This window comes from Harmonia axyridis, chromosome 7, assembly GCF_914767665.1.
Source record: "Harmonia axyridis chromosome 7, icHarAxyr1.1, whole genome shotgun sequence".
Classification (NCBI taxonomy): domain Eukaryota; kingdom Metazoa; phylum Arthropoda; class Insecta; order Coleoptera; family Coccinellidae; genus Harmonia; species Harmonia axyridis.
The window spans coordinates 31,662,277-31,684,552 of record NC_059507.1 but is presented as its reverse complement, the minus strand read 5'-3'; the positions used below and the strand labels follow the sequence as shown (position 1 = coordinate 31,684,552).

Genomic DNA, 22,276 nt, shown 5'->3' with positions numbered 1-22,276 from the left:
TTGCCGAGCTGTAATGAACGCAAGGGGTGGAAATACCAAGTATTAAATCACTTATCTGCATTCCAGTATTTTGAAAATTGTTTATTTCTCTTCTTTCCCATAAGATTCAGTGAAATCCTGAATTTTTCTTCCATTTAATGTGTCTTGTTTCGTTCAAAACCTTCCCGAGAGAACATAAAAAAGAAGTTATAAAGTCAATGTAGAGTTAACTTTCATTAAAATTGAGATTTTCAGAATGTGCGTTAATTTTTTTGCGCAGTGTAGTTGATACATTTTTGTAGCCAAGTATTTAAATGTATATAATAACATTTTTTTTTATTATTGGGCTGCTTTCATAACCAAATTATATACGTCATTCATCTCATTTGTGCCGCTTTGTTTCAATAAAAATGTGGGCACTTTAGCAGCAGTTGTCCCTCCCATCTACATTTAACTATGAAACGTCCTGTATAGTGAACAAAACTGAGGAATGCCGATTAGTTTTCGGGAATGCGAATAATACAATGGCTTCTAAGAAATAATTGGTTCGGGTACTAGGAATATATTGTAGATATTTTAATTATCCTGAATGAAACATGGTGAAGCATTTCATGATTTTTGTTTATAACGAAGCAAATATTTGTCCTTCGAGTCATTTCATTCGCACTTGGAAAATATATTTATTGTTACACGAATTTTTTGAATTTTAATACTGATTTTCTTATTCATTGCGAAATGTGGATATATGTGCAAATTGAAATAAAATTAGTCAATTACTCATAATTAGACATTTTTTAAGGGTCTTCAAAAAAAAATGTCAATTTCAATGAAATAATCCATACATATTAGTCGGTTTTGGTTAATTATTCCCAGTATCATGAGAAAATATTTGTGCTCTGTATGTAATCCTAAAATATATAAAAAAAACTTATAGGTCACAAGCTTATATTGATTTTTAGTTTAATTGGGACTTGTGCTTCATTACAATTTTTTGTGATGAGTGCTGGTTCACGTACCAACTAGTAAATCTCTACTGCGGAAACTTTAATTCTCCTGCATATTGCACAGTTTACCTGCTGGTGCACATGTACTGACGTACATGTAATCTATCGTTCAGAACTGTCGATTTGCGAACTGTTTAGGAGAACTAGTTCACGAGCTAACGAATTGTATATAGGAACTAGTTTTCGAATGATACATGAGCATTAGTACTCGAACTATGTAAAACTAGTTCACAAACCATGTTCGAGAACTAGTTCGCGAACTAACGAACTATGTAGGAGAACTAGTTCGCGAACTAACGAGCTATGCAGAAGAACTAGTTCGCGAACTAACGAACTATGTAGGAGAACTAGTTCGCGAACTAACGAACTATGTAGGGGAACTAGTTCGCGAACTATCGAAATATCTAGGTGAACTAGTTCGCAAACTAATGTAATATGTAGGAGAACTAGGTCACGAACTTTTTAAGGGAACTAGCTCGCTAATAAATATGCAGAAGAACTGATTCATGAAGGCGCTGGGAACTGAATCAATCGCTCTTGTGTCAGCGAACCACCTTGGCCAACCCTATACCCTAATCGGAAATGTCTAGGACTTCAATCACTAAACCTTTCCCTCTTTCTGTTCCACAGGTAGCGTCCAAGATCGTCAAGCATCTGATTGAGGAGTTCGCCACCAGCGATCTCTTCGGCAGAGAGAACTACGAGTTTTATGCCAGGGTAACAGGGAGGGTGCTCAGGGTACAAGGACAATGGATCTGTTCCTTCCAGTATCCTCCGGTCAACGTCAAGGATCCTGTTTATCCCAACGAATTTATAGCCCTCGAGCCTTATCTTATAGGTGAGTTCGTTTTGATTACCGACATTCTATTTGTTTTTTGTTTTTTTTTACGTAGGTAGATTACATGTAGCTTTTTTGCCTAGTCTGTATTGTTTCTGCTGATCTGTGTCTTATTTGTGTGGTTGACTAACAGTTTCGATCTTCTGGTTGTTGTGTAGGTGCGAAGGTGTGTTGTTGTTTTTTTTTTTCAAACAAACTTGTGGATGTTTGGTCTATGGTGATTAGAACAAACTTCAATCATTGTTATGGCAACAAGACCACAGAGGATCCTACCCATCGATTCTTGGGAAGTCTTTTTTCAATTGTTTTACCAGTATTTCACTTTCCTCGATATCATTGAAGTAAACGGTCGAGCCGACACATTTTTTTTTTTTTTACTAAATTGATTCAACAAGTAACGTATACCGAGAGTGTTTGGTCCGCATCATTTAACTTCCATTTTTTTGTCGTTGAATCTTCGAAAATTCAAAAGGAATTCAATTCTACACGTTGTTAAATAATCCGAACATCAATAAGTAAACGTTTCAAAAGATTTAGTGAATTAATTGAAATACTCAAGAATTTAGACAATTTCACATGTTTCAAAAAATATTTGCTCATTGACCACTCGTTTCCCGAGCAGAGCACCATGTTTGTAATTTTGGGCTGGGGAAGGTCGCAAACGATAATTTAATTTGTTTAGATTTGATTATTTGGGATGATTGTTTACGATAATGTTTAATCCGATGATGGCAAATCCTAGGTCAAATCGATTATGTCCGTCCGTAAAAAAGATAACTCCCGAAAGAAAAGATCTAGAAACTTAAAAATAACTACGCATTCGATGAAGACGATTTAAAATAACAATTTTAAGCTTCGTGTAACAGATTCTATCGATTCAAAATTTTCCATGTAGTTGAGCAATAGTGATTTCAAGCTGTGTAGGAAATTTCATGTTGATCGCGTCGCCAAAACCATAGAAAATTCGAAAAAATCGGAATATAGATATCTATTACAACAGATTCGACTAGGTTAAATTAAATTTGTATAGGTATGTGTAAAATTTTATAAGTTCTGGTGATGCGATCGACATAAAATTTTGCATGAAGTTTGAAATTGTTATTTTTTCATTTTAACTGCGAAGTGTATCTCAATCGAATTGATAGTTTTGAAATTATTAAGAAAACCCCATTTTAAACGATCATCAAATAACGGGTGTTTTTTTTTCGAGGTATATAACTTTAAGTTGGCATTACTGTTCAAGATGGCGAAAGATTTAACAGCTGTCAAGGGATTTATTCTCAGTTTGGTTTCGCAATTCATCACGTCTGAACAACGCTCGCAAATAATTCAATTTTATTTCGAAAATAATGGTTCTGTTCGGAATACGTATTGCGCACTACGTCCATTTTATTTTGTTTAGCGATGAAGCGCACTTCTGGTTGAATGGCTACGTCAACAAACAAAACTGCCGCATTTGGAGTGAAGCTAATCCTCAAGTGTATGTCGAAACACCGTTACATCCAGAAAAACTGACTGTTTGGTGCGCTTTATGGGCTGGTGGAATCATTGGTCAGCACTTTTTCAAAAACGATGATGGCCAGAACGTTACGGTCAATGGTGATCGGTATAGAGCCATGATTACTAACTTTTTCATTCCTGAATTGAACAACCATGATGTCCAGGAGCTGTGGTTCCAACAAGACGGCGCAACATGTCACACAGCTCGTGTCACAATCGATTTATTGAAATACACGTTTGGTGACCGCCTAATTTCACGTTTTGAACCTGTGAATTGGCCTCCAAGATCTTGTGATTTAACACCGCTAGACTACTTTCTGTGGGGCTATGTAAAGTCATTGGTCTATGCGGATAAGCCACAAACCCTTGACCATTTGGAAGACAACATTCGCCGTGTTATTGCGGATATACGGCCACAAATGTTGGAAAAAGTCATCGAAAATTGGACGTCCAGATTGGACTACATCCGAGGCAGCCGTGGCGGTCATATGCCAGAAATCATATTTAAAATGTAATGCCACAAGATTATCTTGGGGATAAATAAAATTCATGTCAATGGAATAATCCATCGTTGTTTTATTGCAATTTAAAGTTCTATAGCTCTAAAAAAACACCCTTTATTAGTTCGGGAGTTAAATTGTTAACGGACGGACATTATTGAATTCGGTTATGGATTCGTCATCAACGAGTCGAACCTTATCTAAAAAAAATCCTAAATACAGATACCGTGACTCTATTCGGCGAAACGAGCGCACAAAAAAAAGTAGCCTTCTTCGGCAGGTGTATGCTTTCGACACGCGTCATTCTGGCCGAAACAATGAGCAAACGAGACCTAAATAACAATAAACAATGAGTCGGCCCGACACTGCGAATCATACCGATTATGACAGACATGACTAAATTCGATTCCGAGAAAACCGATTACAATATAGACCGCCATCTGACGGACGTTCCGCTCGATTATTATCACGATTGTCCGATATTATTTAATATTCAGGTATGCGCCAATGGATTCCAACACCTGGACTCGAATTAATCAATTCAATTGCATGTGTGTGTGTGTGGATATTGTCACGGCTTTATTAACCACATTTGAAAGGCATGGTGACTGGCGTGGTAATGACAACAGGAAGCTATTTCCCTAGAAAAAAGGGCGTCCGAATAATTATTTGTAGCTCAGTGCGTATGTGCCATATGGGATAATTTCTTCGACTTGAATATATGGCATTTTAATTGCTACTGCTACTACCACCGGCTCAAGAAACTAACGCACCACTTGGTTGATTTTAAATATTTAATTTTTGTGGAGTTAAGAGATATTTCCTAATAGTCTAAGATCCCGATATAAAACGACCTTCACCGAGATGCATATTTGATAAAACGTATTTTATATTCAATTTAACATCTCAATAAATATATCACATATGAGTTGCCTAACAAATTTTAGTCCAGAGTAGGTTTAATTAATAATTAAAAAAAATTTTTTTTTCGAACATTTCACCGGTTTGCTTATTAGATAAATTCTATACCAATCGAAAGTATGAAGCCCATAGAATGTGCAAACGTTAGGTGGCCTATTTTTTTCCGGTCACAACTCTCGGGTTGCCAGGTATAAACAGGTCAATCTATACTAGCATTTTGCAACGGTCTGACTATTTAATCAAAATCAATAAAATTAAAGATTATTTCATTATTAACACGGTGGTATAGGGTTGCCTGCGAAAAATCAGTGCAGAATCCCGGTTGTCGAATTTTAAAAAGTTAAATATTGCTGCGAGTGAATGTGTGCGACTGAGAGGTATAATACGAGTCTATCGCTATCCTTTTCATTTCCAAGAACAAATAGCATGCGCACTCTCTTTCTTTCACTGGACGGACTTCAAACATCTGCTATGCTGTGTCCTCTTCTATCGCATGAGATGGTTGATTGGGACCTCTCAGTCGCACACATTCACTCGCAGCAATATTTAACTTTTTAAAATTCGACAACCGGGATTCTGGACTGATTTTTCGCAGGCAACCCTATACCACCGTGTTCATAATAAGTACCTTACTCGATTCATACAAAATTGTTCATTTCTAAAAATAGGTATCTACATTTAACATTCGTTATTAAAAAAATACAAAACCATGAATAGATATCCATCTGTATTTCAGATAGAGTAATAAACATAGGTAGAGGGAGTATACGCAATTTTTACATGTCCCCAACATGGTTAGATTACGTTGTCGGATTGTGATATATTTTCATATCCACAATTTTACTATATCGTTATGAATGTATATTATATTGAATGAAATATAGTTATTTGAGTGATTACCGATTAAATATGCAAATTTGAATATTTAGAATCCGATATTTTTTCTGGTCGAATTTATAATGAGCGGAATATTTATTATTTTCTGTGTCTACCTGCTGAAATGCAAGGTTTGGCAACTATTGCTCTCCTAGTGTCATCGGTTGTTTCACGTTGGCGCGCTTGAAGTTTGTTTTCTGAATTTCTGATATATTCAGGTATTTATTTCAATATATTTTGAGTTCATATGAAACGTTGATTCACAATGGGGCATAAAAAGTGCGTTCTTTGTGGAAAAACTCGTGAATCACTAATATGTTTTCATTTCCGCGCTCTTCATGTCAAATTTGATACTTCATGTTGGGAACAAAATTTGATTATTGAAAATGACATATGCTTCCTCTATCTATGTCTATTACTCTGAGGACTAGCATAATTGGATATTTTCTATGACCGAGAAATAATATTATTTCTTTGTGTCATGATGTTCAACTACTGAACTACTACCTGTTGGCAATAAAATTTGAATTTTATGGTTATTCTTCAGAATCAACCCCACAAGAAATTCTTTCCATATTGAAGTTGCCAATGGAAGAAATGCAATATTACAAACGAAAATCCTTTAGATTGGAATTGCAGCCCCAAAGCCCCCCAATAGCTTTGCTGGTGATTAACACACTTCACAAAGGCGCTTCGAAATAAGTATTAGTTTTGAATTTAATGCAGTTTGTATCGAGAATCTTTAATTAAATTTTGTGGTGCGTTTATTTCTTGAAGCAGTGTACACTCAATTGAAGCATACTATTGTAACAATGTCACGAAAATAATATGTCATATATATCGCGAAAATAAATATTATGTCCTAGGTTTTTATTAAGAATATAGTTTACGAGAGGTATTTTTAGTCATTGCGCTAGTATCAAGCGTAACAGAATATATCAAATTCGAAGACGTCATTCTTATAACTATGTAAGCGATACTTCGACTAGGATAACACTTCACTCAATTAGTACCGGACTTTAGGATGAAAAAACAATTTTTTTTTATATAAATTAGACTTCATTCTACAACATAGTAATTCTCAACAGTGATACATGTACTCTAACGCTGCTCCAATTTTTCTGTGGAAATAATCGTCTTTGTCTTCATAAGAGCCAAATTTCTGTCTCTAAATCGTTCTTTTGAGTTCTGTGAAAAGGCATTAATCACTAGGGGACATATTCTGAATTTCATTCTGCTAGCGGAAAGTTTGAATACTGAGACCAAACGTTTTTTTTTCATCTCAAAAGTGGACCGGAACCAAAAATCATTGAAGAGATCTTAATCTCTGGTTCTAACTAGGGAATCCAATGCCGCAAATGCGGGATTCAATATTAAAATTGCATATTAGACAATAAAAGCACAAACGTCATTTGAAATGTCCCAGAAAGTAATAAACCACTCATAAGTTAGGGACGAAGATGTAACACTAGTAACTGCTAAAACTACACTACGATGATTCATGATCAGCAAATTGGAAAGTCATTATAACTCGATATTGAGTAAAGAAATGGTTAAAGCTCTACTTTCTAGGATAAAAGAGCGCCGTTTATTAATGACAAGTGTGGTACCCTATTTAGCAAATATCTGGAATTTCTGGGATAACAGTCAATGTCTGCAAGAAGTCACAACTGTACTTCATAGCAAATCAACATTACAAAATTAAATTAAGAGTTTGACTGACAGGCTGCAAATAGGGACGTCTTCAGAAGACAATACACAATCCTAAACCGAAGACAATTTCGCTTATGCTGATGAGAATAAAGTACCTTTATCTAATCTAGCAACGAGACGTGAACCATCGCCTTAGAATCATAGTACTGCGTGGGTACCAGAATCAAAGGCTCCTTCTATGGCATGAGTACGAATAACACTTGACCAGTTATTAAAAGTTGAAACATGAAATGACCCTTTTTGAATGCAGAAGGAATAAGGGTACGGGTACATACTTGGAAGCTGTTAATAACTCCGACCCCCGACTTAATTTCTACCAATCACAAATGCTCAATTTTGAATAATTTTGAATTTCTAGTTAGAAAAAATGTGAAACAGCACTTGTCGGCAGATTTTTCTAGTTCACTCGCGGCAAAACTTGACAGCTGTTGCCATGAAATAAACACTTTTATACTATAGTATGATATTAATAGCATAAGACCTTTTTATGAGCATGTTTAATAGGTTTTATATAATAATTTTTGTCCCACAAATTTGCTGGATTGGATTCCCTAATTCTTACATCTCTTATGCACAAATTTTTAGTTTAAATATTGCTGGATTGTTCCGAATCTTCTAATAAAAACACTATGTCCTTTTTTCACGTAGTATGTTTCACCGTTACGTTTATTGTGTAACACGAAAGTCTTTGTCTCTAACAAAAAAAATTAATGGATCGTGGTGCAGGTGTGGTGGGACCTTTGTGGTGCTTCGAAATATCTCGGTAATGAACAGTTCACACCGTTTTCTATCGCATTTTGATTTTTTTTTTGAAGGCCACTTATCCCTGGGCAGTGACACATGGCTGCGTTGTGATCTAGAGCTTTCGCAAACCGATTACAGCTTCGAAGGTAACATTAGCGCTACTAACACCATTTAGACGTAATTAGTTAGGTTTTCTTGTATCAGTAATTTTGGTTTTTTCCATTGCACTGTTAATTCACCCAACAGAACCCAAATTTGATGAGAGAAATGTTGTATATAATTGTGATTTGAATCTTTAATGTTGTTTTCTTTTTGTTGAATGAAAAATGAATGTTGTTTTTAGCGCGAATTTGTAAACAGTTTATTTTTCTTTCTAACTTGTTACATTCGTAAAGTAATGAATAATTTAATGCTGTTAGCGGTTAACCATTAATATTTTCATTTCATGCACAAGGACGAATAATTTCTCACAGTACGTTCATCAAATTTGCATTCTGAGTCTCAATTAAATGTATATAAAGGTTGCTGTGATATTATTTGTAATAAACCATTTTTATAGTGATTTGCTAATTTTTTATTACATAATTTTCTATTTAAATGTTAAATAAGAGTTGTCAATATATTGTATCATAATTGAGTTTGTATATTCCTAGATCTTCATATTTCATACTATTGATATGAACTTTTGTCAAGATCCCATGACATACTTTATTATTATCAAATGTTAAAATAGTTGAAATTTGAAAGCAAAATCGAACCAAGTGATATTATTTCATGAAATACTGTAATCACTTAATTCTAAATATAAACATTGATTACATATGGATTTCACATTGAAAGCTAACATTTATCCTTTGGGTTAGTGAAGCACCTGCTTGGAACAATCATTTACTAAGATTGGAACATCCTTTTTCCTTAAGCTGTAATTCATTTTCTTTGCATGTGTATAACATGGTTTTTGAAGTAGTTTGAAGCTAGAAGTATCAAATATTATAACAATGAAACACTTGCAATGTAAGTAATAGATTTTATTCATTAACTTGTACATTTAGTATTTTTAGTATCAAAAAGTGAAATCAGCAGAAACTTTTCACTCTAAATCTTCTCCACTAAATAATTTTTATATGGCAATGTTTGAAAATGTTCAAGTGAAGTTTATGGTTATGTGGATTTCACTTTCAAATAATAGACTGTCATCTTTATTAAAGCAATGATGAACTATTTTCAGAAAATTCCAACGTGGAAGAATGTCAATCCACTCCAGCTCTACTTGAGGTTACACAGCCTCAGGTTAGTTCGTCTTCCTTAGGAATAATAACAGAGCATTCCCTACTTGAGTCATGTACGAGGCTATCTATTTCCCTAGAACAAAATGGTTTATTCCAGGTAAATAAAAAATTCAACTGACTTTTGGCTTTTTCTGAACAGAAAATGTTTTTGAATTGCAGGCTGCAAACAATACATCCCATTCGTCTAGTGGTAGTCACAGTTCCAGAGCCAGCCAAAACCACTCTGGCCCCAAAATGACACTTGATGAACTGAAAGAAGTTAATAAGTACGCTGAGAGCACTAAAAGTTTAACTTACCTCCCCCAAGTACACGAGAGACAGACTGAGAGAATGAAGACTCGTTCACAATGGTTTTTAGCACCCTCTGTTGACTGTTGCAGTTGTGGAGGATCGGTAGACATGCTTCTTGAAGACATCGATGTGAAAACTTTAACTTCTGCTCTGGTGCGGAGATCTTCTTCTGGTACCATAGGTAAATTTCTCCATCTTACCTTGTCATCAGACTTGAAAGCGGTTTTATTTTTATTACAATTCTATATCCCTTATTAAAACTTAGAATATGTCCAAGACAATTATTTTTTAGTTCTATTCTATGTAGGCTTTTTTCTATCAAAATATATTTATAGTAGTAGTATTCTGCTCAAAATTGCCATAGGGTCCATGATGAGGACTAAAAAGTTGTTTCATTAGATTTTAAATGATTGCATGAGATCAAGTTTTCCTCTTAGATTCAACTGAGTAGTTTGTTTGTTAGTTGGAATTGCAGGTCTTTCTTTGAGTGCCGAATCTGTACAGAAGAGGCCAAGTATAAGGAGATCCAATTCTAGAGATAAGAGAAGTTATTTACATAGATCTACCAGTAGAAGAGCTAAACAAAACGGCTCTAGATCCAATAGGTTCGTACCTTCAATTCTCTTGTATGGGAATACTGATTTGATTTTATGAGATCTGAAAAAGTTGGTCTATTAAATAAACATCAAATCGGAAACCCGTTGTTAGCTGTAACAAGAGGTTTTTTCGTATTTTTAGAAGACAATAGGAAATATTTTCAATGGTTTAGTTTCATGAAATACAAATTTGATTTTCAGATGAAAATACCCAAATTAACAATTTAAATTCTGGGTCTCAAATAATTGAAGTTGAAGAAATAGAAGATTTGGCTCCGAGAAACAGAAAATCTTGGTTTAGAATCAGATGAAAAGAAAAAAGAAAAACTCATGAAGATACAGAAAATACTGTGTTGTATAAATTGAACTATAGTTTACATTATTGAGACAATGCTTCTACAAAATAGTTGCGGACTACTCAATAATTTTTTATGTGATTATAATACAAAAGGATATACTTCCTTTTTTTAATGTGAATAATTTAGTGAAGCGGTAAATGCGGTTCTTTATAATGTTTTATTTATGTGATGTTTCTATGATATAGTAGTAGTCGTGAATGTCAATCATTGCCATTAGCACATGGTCTTTGAAATAAGGTCCTTCGGCCTTCAGTAATATATTTCAACATTATCAGGTCTTGTATTTCATGAATAAGGTATACTTCCAACTTGGACAAAGTAATCTTTATGCAATTGTCTCAAGGAATCAAAATTCTGTTATCCTCATTAACAGGAGCTCTAAATTTGCTCCTTTATTGCAATGGTTTGTATAATTTTGTTAGCAATAAAGAATATTTAAAGTTTTATTTGAATAAATCACAAGTGACTTTATCAAACGGCAGTCCTAGTATATAAAGCTCTATCACAGATCTTAATGTTTGATTTAGGTGACACAATTCACATCTCTTCTCAAAATTTTCTGTGATACAATGATTTATTCAACTCATGTTTATTTTTTTTCAGTACTGCCTTATTTAATGTTTTCAATCATTGATTATTTTGTTAAATCGAATTCACTTACTATATTCAACTGATTCTTTTTTTATATATAATTGTACAATAGTTTATTAGAATAAGACACCGTTTATGTAAACACAGGTATTATTTGGTTTAGCAATCAATAGTGTAAGTTGAGCAAACAAGAATAAAAAAGCGGTTTTAATTATACTAGCAAAAAAAAGAAGGAAAAGTGGCTATTTTCATCACTTCAAAAAAGTTTTGATCAAGTCTGACAGAAGATAAATATCGACGTCTTTGAAAAAAATTCGAGGAAACCTCTTTGCATGCCATTTTATTGCAGGGTAAATCGAAAATTAAATATTGTTTTTAGTTTCAAGAATCGAGAGAGAAAGATATCCACCTCTAAATCTGGAAGCTTCAAGATGAAATATGGCAACATATCCAGATCCTGCAGTTTGAAAAATAAGGCGGAACTATGTTCATGCCCTTCCAACAACAACGAAGTTCCGCCTATGAACGAGGAGCCGAAATGCTCTGATCTACCTTCTACTGCCAAAAAAACCACCGAAACCATTTGTATAACGCTTACTTACAAGCCTCGAATCTAATGTATTCTCAATATCCAAGAGAGTTCCTCAGGAGATCTAAGTATACTTTATTCTATTTCAGTATGTCCTGAAAGTGTATCAACCTCACTCCAAACAGTTATTCTGGTGACATTGTTCAATAACTTCTTGATTTGCTCATTTTTGAAGAAAATAACTTGACACCACTTATTGAAGTTTTCATTGTTCAAGATTTTGACCGCACGTCAGTAAGTGCGAAATTATCACTAAATCATCACTAAATGTGCATCACATATTTTTAAATAGAATCTCAATGGAATTATTCACAAAATTTGGAATTGATGAATTTATAGTCAGCTAGTAATTGTTTTTTTTTTTTTAAATTTGATTTTATTAATTTTAATGAATCAATAGCTGATGATGTTGATACATTGTGCAAATTTTTGATGATAGTTATTCATCAAGCTTTCGGTAAGAAATTGTGATTATGTTTTTATTCCAATTTATTTATTTATCAAATAGATACATCCAAATTGGATAATCTGTGTTGGATCTTATAGATCTATTATTATTTTTAATGAATTATGAATCTTCTCTATACTCTCTTGGATTACTCATTCAAGAAAAAACTAAGTGAGGATCGCCAAAACATGTATGAAATACGCTGATATTAATTGAATGGAATTACATATTAGAATTTGAAGAATGAATTAATAAAAACTTTACGCTTATTAAAGATAATTAAAATCGTAAATGAGGTGATTATAAGCATTTATCTGTGCTGAAAAACATTTTGAATTTTTATGAGGATTCCTTGGAGATTATTGATAAATGAAACTTAAATTATGAAATAGATTGAATGAACATCACCAAAATTATATTGAACGAAAACCCAAACGTTCTTCCCGATTTTGTATCAATTCTGTAATTGATTGAACAATCCATATTTAACAATCGAAATATTTATACTTGCGTGTTTAATTGATTACACATAAGGGATGACATTTTCTGTGCAATTTTCAGCAATATTGTTCAGAGGAAAAAACTTCCAATAAGTACAAATATATAATTTATTTTTCTAGTTTATAGGTTGTTCAAAATTAACATTCCAAAATGATGAAATGTGTATTTCATATTGTTTTAATCAAACCTAATTTTAAGTTCACCTGTATGATTATATTTAAGCACTATATTTCACATTCATTCTTGTAAATAGCACCACTTTGTTATTTTTATATGGTATTTGTATTATTATATTCATACAGTATTGGTTCATTTAAGTATTTGGAATGAAAAGAGTCAGTATTTGTAATTTTTCTGAATTTTATATGAAATATTTTTCTAGTATTTTAGAGATAAATTTGGCTTTTATATTATTTTTCATTCATACCTAAATACTGTATAACAAAACATTTGAGGATTACCCATCAAGTATCATTTCCAAGAAGTCTGATTTGAAAAAATTAAGTAAATTATCGAATTTTTTAAATCTAAAACGTTAGTTATTAAGAGTTTGATAATGACAGTTTTCTGTGTATTTTTGTGATTTTTTACAATGATTCATATCTAACAATATCGACTATTTCATTCAACTGAGATATCACATCTTATTTTGAATCAGAAAATATTGAACTTAGAATCAAGGACAAAAGTACCAATAGAATATATTCTCTGTATTAATCTGTTGTTTCCGATTTGATGTTAAGTGTTGAATCCAGAGTCCCACAAAATTGTTGATAAATGTATAAAAGAAGTAACACCAATGATATATTAGGTCTATGTGAGATTACTGTATTTTTTCGAGAAATTTTATTGGACTACCTTTTGGCTCCTGCTTTGTAACTGTGTTTGAAGAGACATGCATTTTCCCGTCATGATATTTGGCCAAAGAGTTTTATCTAAGATTTTCAGAATTTTCTAATATAATTATGATCTCTGTTATAAATATTATTGTGTTCAATATTTATTATGTTGTGTTCTATGTCATTTTGTTTCGAATAAAATTTTAGCTGATATTTGTTTTAAATTGTGGCTTGAATAGAAACTATCCTCGAATTAATAAACTTATTTCTGATAAAAATGATATTTTAGGAGGCTTTGTTATGTGCGGTACAGAGTAATGGGATGCGGCGTTTGGAATGAAAAGAAACCAAATTATATATAATGAAATTATTGAATATCACAGTTATTTATAAATAAAATAAAACGAATTAATTTCCACTATATTAATATATAGTGGAAATTAATTCGTTTTATTTTATTTATAATGAATTTCCGCCAAGTAAGGACCGAATCCATTAAATATCACAGTTATTTTTACTTCATGAAAATGTGCTGAAGTTACTATCAACAGAATTTTTTGTTAGGCAAATATGATGTTTAATGTAGATCTATTTTGATATCCATCTGAATGGATTTTGCTATGAAAACTTTGTGAATAAACTTTATTTTGCGAATCAGATTGATAAGTGCAAAAACAAAATGTGAATACTGAATTATGCAACATTTAAAATGTTTATAAGAGACGAATATTCAATTAATTTCTTATATTTGGAAATACTCATAGCATAAGTTCACGTCGTCTGCCCTTACAAAAGAAAAGTATTGGCTTTCAATATCTGTGGTGAACTAATCATGAAGGTATTACAGAAGGCCTGATGCCTTAGGCTCTTGCATGAGCTGCAAAATAATCAGGTGATCATGATAGTTTTCAATCCAGATAGACAATTAAATATTCTTAATAAGGAGCCTGACGCAAATCTAGGTAGACTTGAACATAAAGTGCTATCTACAGTTTGAAACCATAACATTGAATTCATGATCTTTTATGGCACAGAAGCATGGCATCCAACGAGTGAAAATCAAAACATAGGATTTAAGGAACTCCGTTACAGCTTAGAATCTGCCATAACTCAGGATTGGTTGAACTTTAATTTTCTTCTAGAAGTGGAAATCGATAATTAAATGACCATTGTTTCATAGAAACGACAGCGAATCAAAATTCGAGAGCCAGAAACCAAAGATGTTTCAATAGTGAAACATCTTTACTAAAAACGTTTCAGAAATTGATGATTACTTCTTTTTTTATGCTAAACATAATTTAAATTAAACATTCATGGTACTTGGAATTCTAGAAAGCTGTTATTTCGGGTATAGATTATCAATATCCCCTGTATCATTTATGTGTAATATAATACGTCTAAAATCATTCAAAATTTTCAAAATCACATGCTTCAACGAGACATGCTATAATGATAAAAAGTAAAATAAATTTTGATTCAGACGATATAACATACCTACTCCTATACCTTAATGGTAGTGCCCTAAATAGATATAAAAAAGATATTGAAATTAAATATAATGAAATAAATTCATGTTTATTTTGGATATCCATATAATGTCATAGAACTTGTGATAATTTGACTTTATATGAAATAATAAACAAATAAACTGATAGAAATTTAGCAATCACTAAATTTCTTTTGAATCCTATGTTAATTTTCTTTGTATAAATACATAAACTGAAAATTTTATCGAACAAATTATTGAAATTTTGAATCATGTTATAAAATTTATCTTCGTTTATGACATGAAATAAATAGGAATACAATATACATATGGAAAATATAAAATGTTGGAGGGACATTGTAACTCAGCTGATCACTTATGAAAATCAAGAAACTCTATGTTTGAAGGTCAAAAGGTGACGTCTTGGAAACAAGGAAGGTCAAATAAGAATTTATTTATTCTGTTTACTTATAATTTTAGATTTTCCCATCTAGTTTGATAGTAATTATCAGTGATAACGTTGAACCAATTGAACCGACCTTGTTTCCTTCGACTTTGAAATCTGTTCAATCAAAATGGTGAGTTTGGTTGTATTAAAAAAAAAATAATTCTAATATAATTCAATTTGAAAAAATGGAAAATTTTGCAATACAATATTTTTTTAGGCGGAATCCATCAAAGTGGTTGTAACTGGAGCTGCTGGGCAAATTGCTTATTCTCTACTATACATGATTGCAAAAGGGGATGTATTTGGGCAAGATCAACCCTTGATTCTGCACCTTCTTGATATACCACCCATGATGGGGGTCCTTGAAGGTGTAGTTATGGAACTGGAAGATTGTGCTTTCCCATTATTAAGACAAGTTGTTGCAACGGCTGAACCTGATGTTGCATTCAATGATGTATCTTCAGCTTTTTTGGTGGGCGCAATGCCAAGAAAACAAGGGATGGAACGTAGAGATTTGCTTGCAGCAAATGTCAAAATCTTCAAAGTACAAGGTGAAGCCATTGACAAATTTGCTAGAAAAGATGTGAAAGTTTTAGTTGTTGGTAATCCAGCAAATACTAATGCCTTAATTTGTTCTAAATATGCACCATCTATTCCAAAGGAAAATTTCACTGCAATGACTAGATTGGATCAAAACCGAGCCCAGGCACAAATTGCAGCAAAAATTGGCGTCCCTGTTTGCAATGTTTCTAATGTAATAATTTGGGGAAATCATTCATCAACTCAATTCCCAGATGGTTCTCACTCTGCTGTAGAAATAAATGGTTCAAAGAAACCTGTGCCAGATGTTTTGAAAGATGATAATTGGCTCAGAAGCACCTTTGTTGAAACAGTTCAGAAACGTGGTGCTGCTGTAATTAATGCTAGAAAAATGTCTTCAGCTATGTCTGCTGCTAAAGCTGCAGGTGATCACATGAGGAACTGGTTCAAGGGCACAGAACCTGGAAAGTTTGTTTCAATGGGAGTTGTCAGTGATGGAGCTTATGGGGTACCAAAAGATATTGTATTTTCTTTTCCAGTTACAATTGAGAATAAAAATTGGAAGATTGTTCCAAACTTACCTATCAATGACTTTGCAAGAAAAATGCTGGACACCACTGCTAAGGAATTGGAAGAAGAACGCACTGAAGCTATCTCTATAATTGAAGCATGACTAGTTAGCAAGCTATGAACGCTTATAAAAAATGAATATTTTCTATTCAAAGTAAAATATCCAACCCGAAAAATACTCTTATGGAAATTACATTACTGAAGATTTTTAAAGCACAAATTTATATATTCAAAATATTGAATTTTTTTCAAATTGTATATAATATTTCGTATTGTGAATAGAAAAAAGATATTAGGTGAAGGAATTCCGTGAAACTATATAAGGTTTATGAAGAGCAAAATATATCTGAATTAAAAAATTTTCAATAAATCCATTTGTTTAATTCATTGATCTTCTTTTTGAAATGTTTATATCAATAATGAGTTTTTAGAATGTTTTCTATAACGCTGAGCAGCACACCAACTATTTGACTAGCAAAAGTTTGTGCTTTATGAAATTTCACATATCTGAATTTGTTTGTATATGTTACCTAACAAACCTAATAGCATGTACATTTTCAAATTTTTTCCAATTGTAGATGAGTAGCAGTCTTTTTCAGAAGAAAAGGGTAAAATATGTTTTCGTATGAAATAGCGATACAGATAGAAATGCAAACAGTTGTTGTCATTAGAAGTCGAATAATGGTCAAATAAATGAAAAATCTAGGCGTGTTTGAAATTGCTATTTTGAGTTGGGCATTATTTCAAAAATCTTTTTATAGTTGTAGTTCAATTTAAAATTTGAGTGAACTCCCCATAGCTTTAGAAGGATTCTAAAGTCAGACCACAGAGTATATCTAATGGGTCTGTATGCCAGAAGCAATGATCTAATCAAAAATATTCCATGTGAATACTAATACCAAAGAGGGCAGTAGTCGTGGAGATAAGGAGAATAATGTCTTATGGTAGAACTGTCCAGCGGAAAAGGTGAATAAGGGTTCAAAAATTCTTGGTAATTTGGCTTGTATAGTCTCTCATCCTTGTTTACTTCTTGCTTTATCTCTATCAGTACATGAAAAACGATTTTGTTAAGTGAAATGAATATATTCAAATCTGAAATATTCAGCTACTCAAATATGTCAATGAAATTCCAGTTAAAATATTTTTTTTTCACTAAATAGAATACCAAATATGGAATAATGGTATCGTACATAGTACTGAGCAGAAAATTATCGTACAAACGGCAACGCTGCATTAAGACATCTTACACGTGGTCTCCGACATAGAGTAAGTATATATAGAGGAGAAACTGAGGTACTAAACTCTGAAACAGTAATTTAGTTCCACCAACACCTTCCAGAGACCGCTCGCATCGCTGATTTTCTGTTTACCTCGAGAATTATTTACTTAACCTCAAAAATTTTCAGTTGATCCGTCGAACCTTATTTTTGGTAAGAGATTTATTATGTCGCAGTCAACTTTGAAATCCAACAAATATTGTGTTCCTAACTGTGGAGATATGTATAGTAAACGTCATCGTTTTCGAATGAAGAGAAGCAGCCAACAATTTTCAAACTTTGGCTCGAAAAAGTTAGTTATCCATTGCTCAACTCTAAAACTCCTCAACAAATTTGTAAGAAGTGAAATTAGATAGCCTTAAAGGAATTTGACAACTGCTATCCCTGAATTATTTCTTCCTGGTGAGTTAAATTTTGTTATATTTTCTTCTGTGTAAAAGTTAAACGATAAGCGATTAAGTATAGTCCTCAAGGAGAAGTGCTAACCGTAGACGAATGTTTCGGCTGTCCATAAATATTATCTTTGTTTAAAAACTTACCCTCAATAGTAGTTTTGCATATGTATATATAAATATATATGATTGGCAAGAAAATTATTATTTACTTTTCTATTTATATTTCACAGGATCTTCAAATCAAGGGGAAGATGGAGAAGTTCATGACACTGAAGGAATACATCTCCAAAGTGATGTTGAGAGGGAAGTATCAACAGAGACTTTGAAGAATTTTAAGCACCCTCAGAAAACTTCAATAATATATAGAAAAAGGTTAACTGAAAATGAACGTTATCTATCAAAATGTCTGATTGATCAGAGTAGAAAACTGAGAATTATCCAAAAAAAGTTTCATCATACAAAGAGCGGCTAAAAAATGTAGAGAAACTTAATTCATCAGCAAATTTCAGTAGACTGATGAATTATGTTTCTCCAACAGCTTTTAATCGGGCACACTTTTGGAAGTAGTTGTGAGTTCCAACATTTTAAACAAATGGTATATTAAAGTTTTCAATTCTGATTGAGTCAATTAAGAACTATTTATTGCAATAAATTTGATGAAAATATAAGTACTTATGAATGTTTTGCTTCCTACAGATATCGAGGACAACAATTAATTGACACTAGAGGCTGTGGGCACTGCAGAGCTGATGATTTTTATGGATAAGCTGTTTGATAGCCTGAATATGCAATTGTGAAGGACACATTAAAAATTTGGCATACTAGAAATATTTAAAAAAATGTAAAATTTTAAATAGATGATTTTTTTATATGAATTTGTGTTTTCTCTGAACTTAAGCCTCTATTCTTGTCAAATATATTGGATGTGAAAGAACTCGTACAGGAATATAATGGTAATATAGCTCATTCAAAAAGAAATGCTTATTACCTTATTTTCGTACGTTGTTTATTTTCACATTCAAAATCTTGAATTGAATTGAAATATTTTCAATACAAAGCATTTCAAATTTTCGCGCGCTCATTTTATAATTTCACAAACAACCGCAAGAGGTCGCTGAAAGCAGTGTTAATTTTATCATGAGAGTTTCCATTCTATACATACTTGTTCTATGGTCTCCGATTGTTCATCTTTGTCAAACTAGTGCAATTATGGTGGATTTATGCACCGTACCTAAGAACTAAGTACTAAACCTAAGAATTCAGTGGCGTTTATGCACTCTCTAGTTAGTTCTTAGTTAAGGCATGCGCACGTGCTCGAATTACTTTCTATTTGTTCTATACTTTGATGTTTGACGTTGATATTTATTGTGAAAAAATTAAATTTAATTTTTTCAAATACTCCTAATACTTTTCATCCATAAACACGAATAAAGAACATAAAACCACAGACTAAGTAATCTGTGATAAAACGATAGAAACTGGTACTCGTTAATATTGAATTTCTATGCGGCGCACGTGTACTTCTAATACTTCTATATTTTACCTGAGCCCTTAGTTCTTAGTTAACAGTTGGCCTGCTAGTGTTAGTTTTTAGGAAACGTGCATAAACGCCCTCATCATTGTTTAAGGAGAAGATAGTTAGTTACTTCGGTTCAAATATCATTGGAGGATATTGGGCAATATCGTTAGAGGGCGCCACTCCGGAAGAGGCCCAACATGATGGGTTGCCTATGTGCAATGTTGAAAATTCAGACGAGTATTAATTTTTGGGTATGGTGAACAACAGATGTCTCTAGTGCGTTTCTTGTTCAATCTTTATTCATCTTTCTGTCGTCGAGCAGGCATCGGAAGAAATTCTCTTGGCCGCAATAAATTTTTATTACCCTTGCCGCATGCCGGCTAGCTGCATGAAAAAGGGTAGAGTAGAGCTATTGTTCGAATCGTATTTTTGGTCATAATATTGTTTTAAAAGCTTCGTCGTCGTCGGAAAAAAGTAGTTACTTTTTTGCCGGATAAATTTCGTGAAAAGTTATATTTCTTTCACTATAAAATCGTCGTTTTTCCTGTCACAGAAAAAAATTGTGTATTATACAAGGGAAAAAGTATTAGATTTTAGCACGAAGTTATGTTGTCTCCCGACGCGGAGCGGAGGGTGCCAACAAACCGAGAGTTATTGTTTGTATAACTATATATGAATCATTGATATATCTATATATATATATATATATATATATATATATATATATATATATATATATATATATATATATATATATTATCAAAGAGCCCAATTACCATATAATGGTGTAGGGTGTTACATTTCAAATTAATTAATTTTCATTATATAATTTTAATTCGGAGCTCCGTAATCAAACTCGATATACTTGGAAAAAACGAGCGAGAAATTATTTTCAACAGTGTATACCATATTTGTTATGTGTACACTGAACGAGAAAATCATTGATACGAAATGCTCATTTCCTCTTTTACCGATTAAAAAAACAAAGCAAGTAGTAATCGAAAGTTTAATGTTTGCTGATTATATATCCCCCAAGAAATTATTCCACAATTTTATCAGATATTTCAATTTCTTTGAAAGAAGGATTTTTTCAATATTTTGTTGTATTCACATAATAAAATACCCATATTTCAGACGATTACAAAAATATTGTTTGTATTATAAATTCGTTTTGCCAGAACTCAATCGAGAGCATTCTAATCCGCATTCTTATAAGCCATTGAAAACAAACTCATTTCACACGAATACAAAAAAACTATGTATTTCCCCTTTGATCAAATTCGAGGTATTCTGAAGAAACTGAAAATACTTTTAATCAGATCAATACAAGCAATATCCGAAATTCCCACAAAACAACATCAAACCCTACGAAGGTTTACCTCCCCCAAAATAGAGATTTCTGTTTTCCTTCAACAAGCCGTTCATCTTCACCAGAAACAAATAATGTTTCTGCAGATAGCTCTTACATTGCAGATCTGGTAGATCTTTCATCTATTGATGAGTTTGAGGACGGAAAAAGGAAGAAAAGTATGGAAGAAGAAATCAAATCGTTGAAAGAAAAACTACAAAAATCGAGGAAAAAAAACAACAATCTGAAAACCCAAGTGACTGAAGCTAAAAAAAGAATAAAGAAACTCCAGGTTTCAAGAAAAATGCAGCCAGATACAACACTTTTGCCAGAATTTTCAAGAGCTATAGTTGCAATGCAATTCAAATCTCAAAAACGGAAATTGTGGACGACTGATGAGAAGAAAACGGCTCTTAGCATATATTATAAGGGACCTGCTACGTATAAATTTTTGCGTAGGAAAAACGTTGTTTTACCAGCCATTTCTACATTGAAGAAATTCCGTTCCTTTAGTTATAAGAACTTTTAATGTTGACGTCTTTTGTTATCCTGTATAAGAATTTGAAAAATAAATCTTGTTAAAATTTCATAGCTTGGTGTACTTCAACTTCATTGATTGGAAACCTTCCGAGGAATCTGGAATATTATTCAATGCTTAACGCCGATCTGAGAGGGGAAACTTATATGGAATTTTATAATTTTATTTTTCATGAAAAATCTCTTTGCAAACCAAAATTCGATATAATTTGTATCAAATATTCAGCTGAAAAGGTCTTATATGTATATTCATAAATTAAACATTCACGTCCTATCACAAAACAAATGAGATTTTCACAAAAAAGAGAATAGTTTTTTTAAATCAAATTTTCTTTTTCTTTTGGCAGTATTCCAATATTTTAGTTACCTATTTGAGGTAGATAACCTTAACATTAAACTATTCACTGATAACAATTTTACATAATCAATTAATTAAATTTAAAATTCTCTTTTCGAAAAACTAAAAAATAATCTTATATGTACTTATTTTTCTCCAATCACAGTATTTCTTTTCAAACGCAAATCAGATTATACATTCCCTTCACGATTTTCATTTCAGATAATCCGGTCCAGAGATA

General features: G+C 32.4%; 2 protein-coding genes and 1 long non-coding RNA gene across 6 annotated transcripts in view; all 3 read left to right on the top strand.

Annotated features, from left to right (window-relative positions):
- LOC123685483 overlaps positions 1-13,802 on the top strand; it is a 31,725-nt gene extending 17,923 nt beyond the window's left edge. The window contains exons 4-8 of one of the 4 annotated variants that reach the window (XM_045625189.1): positions 1,614-1,821; positions 9,304-9,461; positions 9,524-9,836; positions 10,131-10,260; positions 11,581-13,802. In XM_045625189.1, coding sequence (XP_045481145.1) covers positions 1,614-1,821; positions 9,304-9,461; positions 9,524-9,836; positions 10,131-10,260; positions 11,581-11,818 — 1,047 coding nt within the window. In that variant the 3' untranslated portion in view covers positions 11,819-13,802. Of the gene's footprint in view, positions 1-1,613; positions 1,822-9,303; positions 9,462-9,523; positions 9,837-10,118; positions 10,261-10,452; positions 10,472-11,580 lie in introns of those variants that run through there. The other 3 variants (XM_045625188.1, XM_045625190.1, XM_045625191.1) reach the window with 3 other exon arrangements.
- A 1,669-nt stretch (positions 13,803-15,471) lies between these two features.
- Positions 15,472-16,992, top strand: LOC123685484 (malate dehydrogenase, cytoplasmic). The gene is made up of 2 exons (XM_045625192.1): positions 15,472-15,642; positions 15,730-16,992. The coding sequence occupies exons 1-2, from the start codon at positions 15,640-15,642 to the stop codon at positions 16,723-16,725; spliced, it is 999 nt and encodes a 332-aa protein (XP_045481148.1). The 5' UTR covers positions 15,472-15,639; the 3' UTR covers positions 16,726-16,992.
- An 897-nt stretch (positions 16,993-17,889) lies between these two features.
- LOC123685485 lies at positions 17,890-19,169 on the top strand. The gene is made up of 3 exons (XR_006748304.1): positions 17,890-18,301; positions 18,525-18,666; positions 18,991-19,169. It is a non-coding gene; the product is annotated as an uncharacterized LOC123685485 (long non-coding RNA).
- The last annotated feature ends 3,107 nt before the right edge of the window (positions 19,170-22,276 follow it).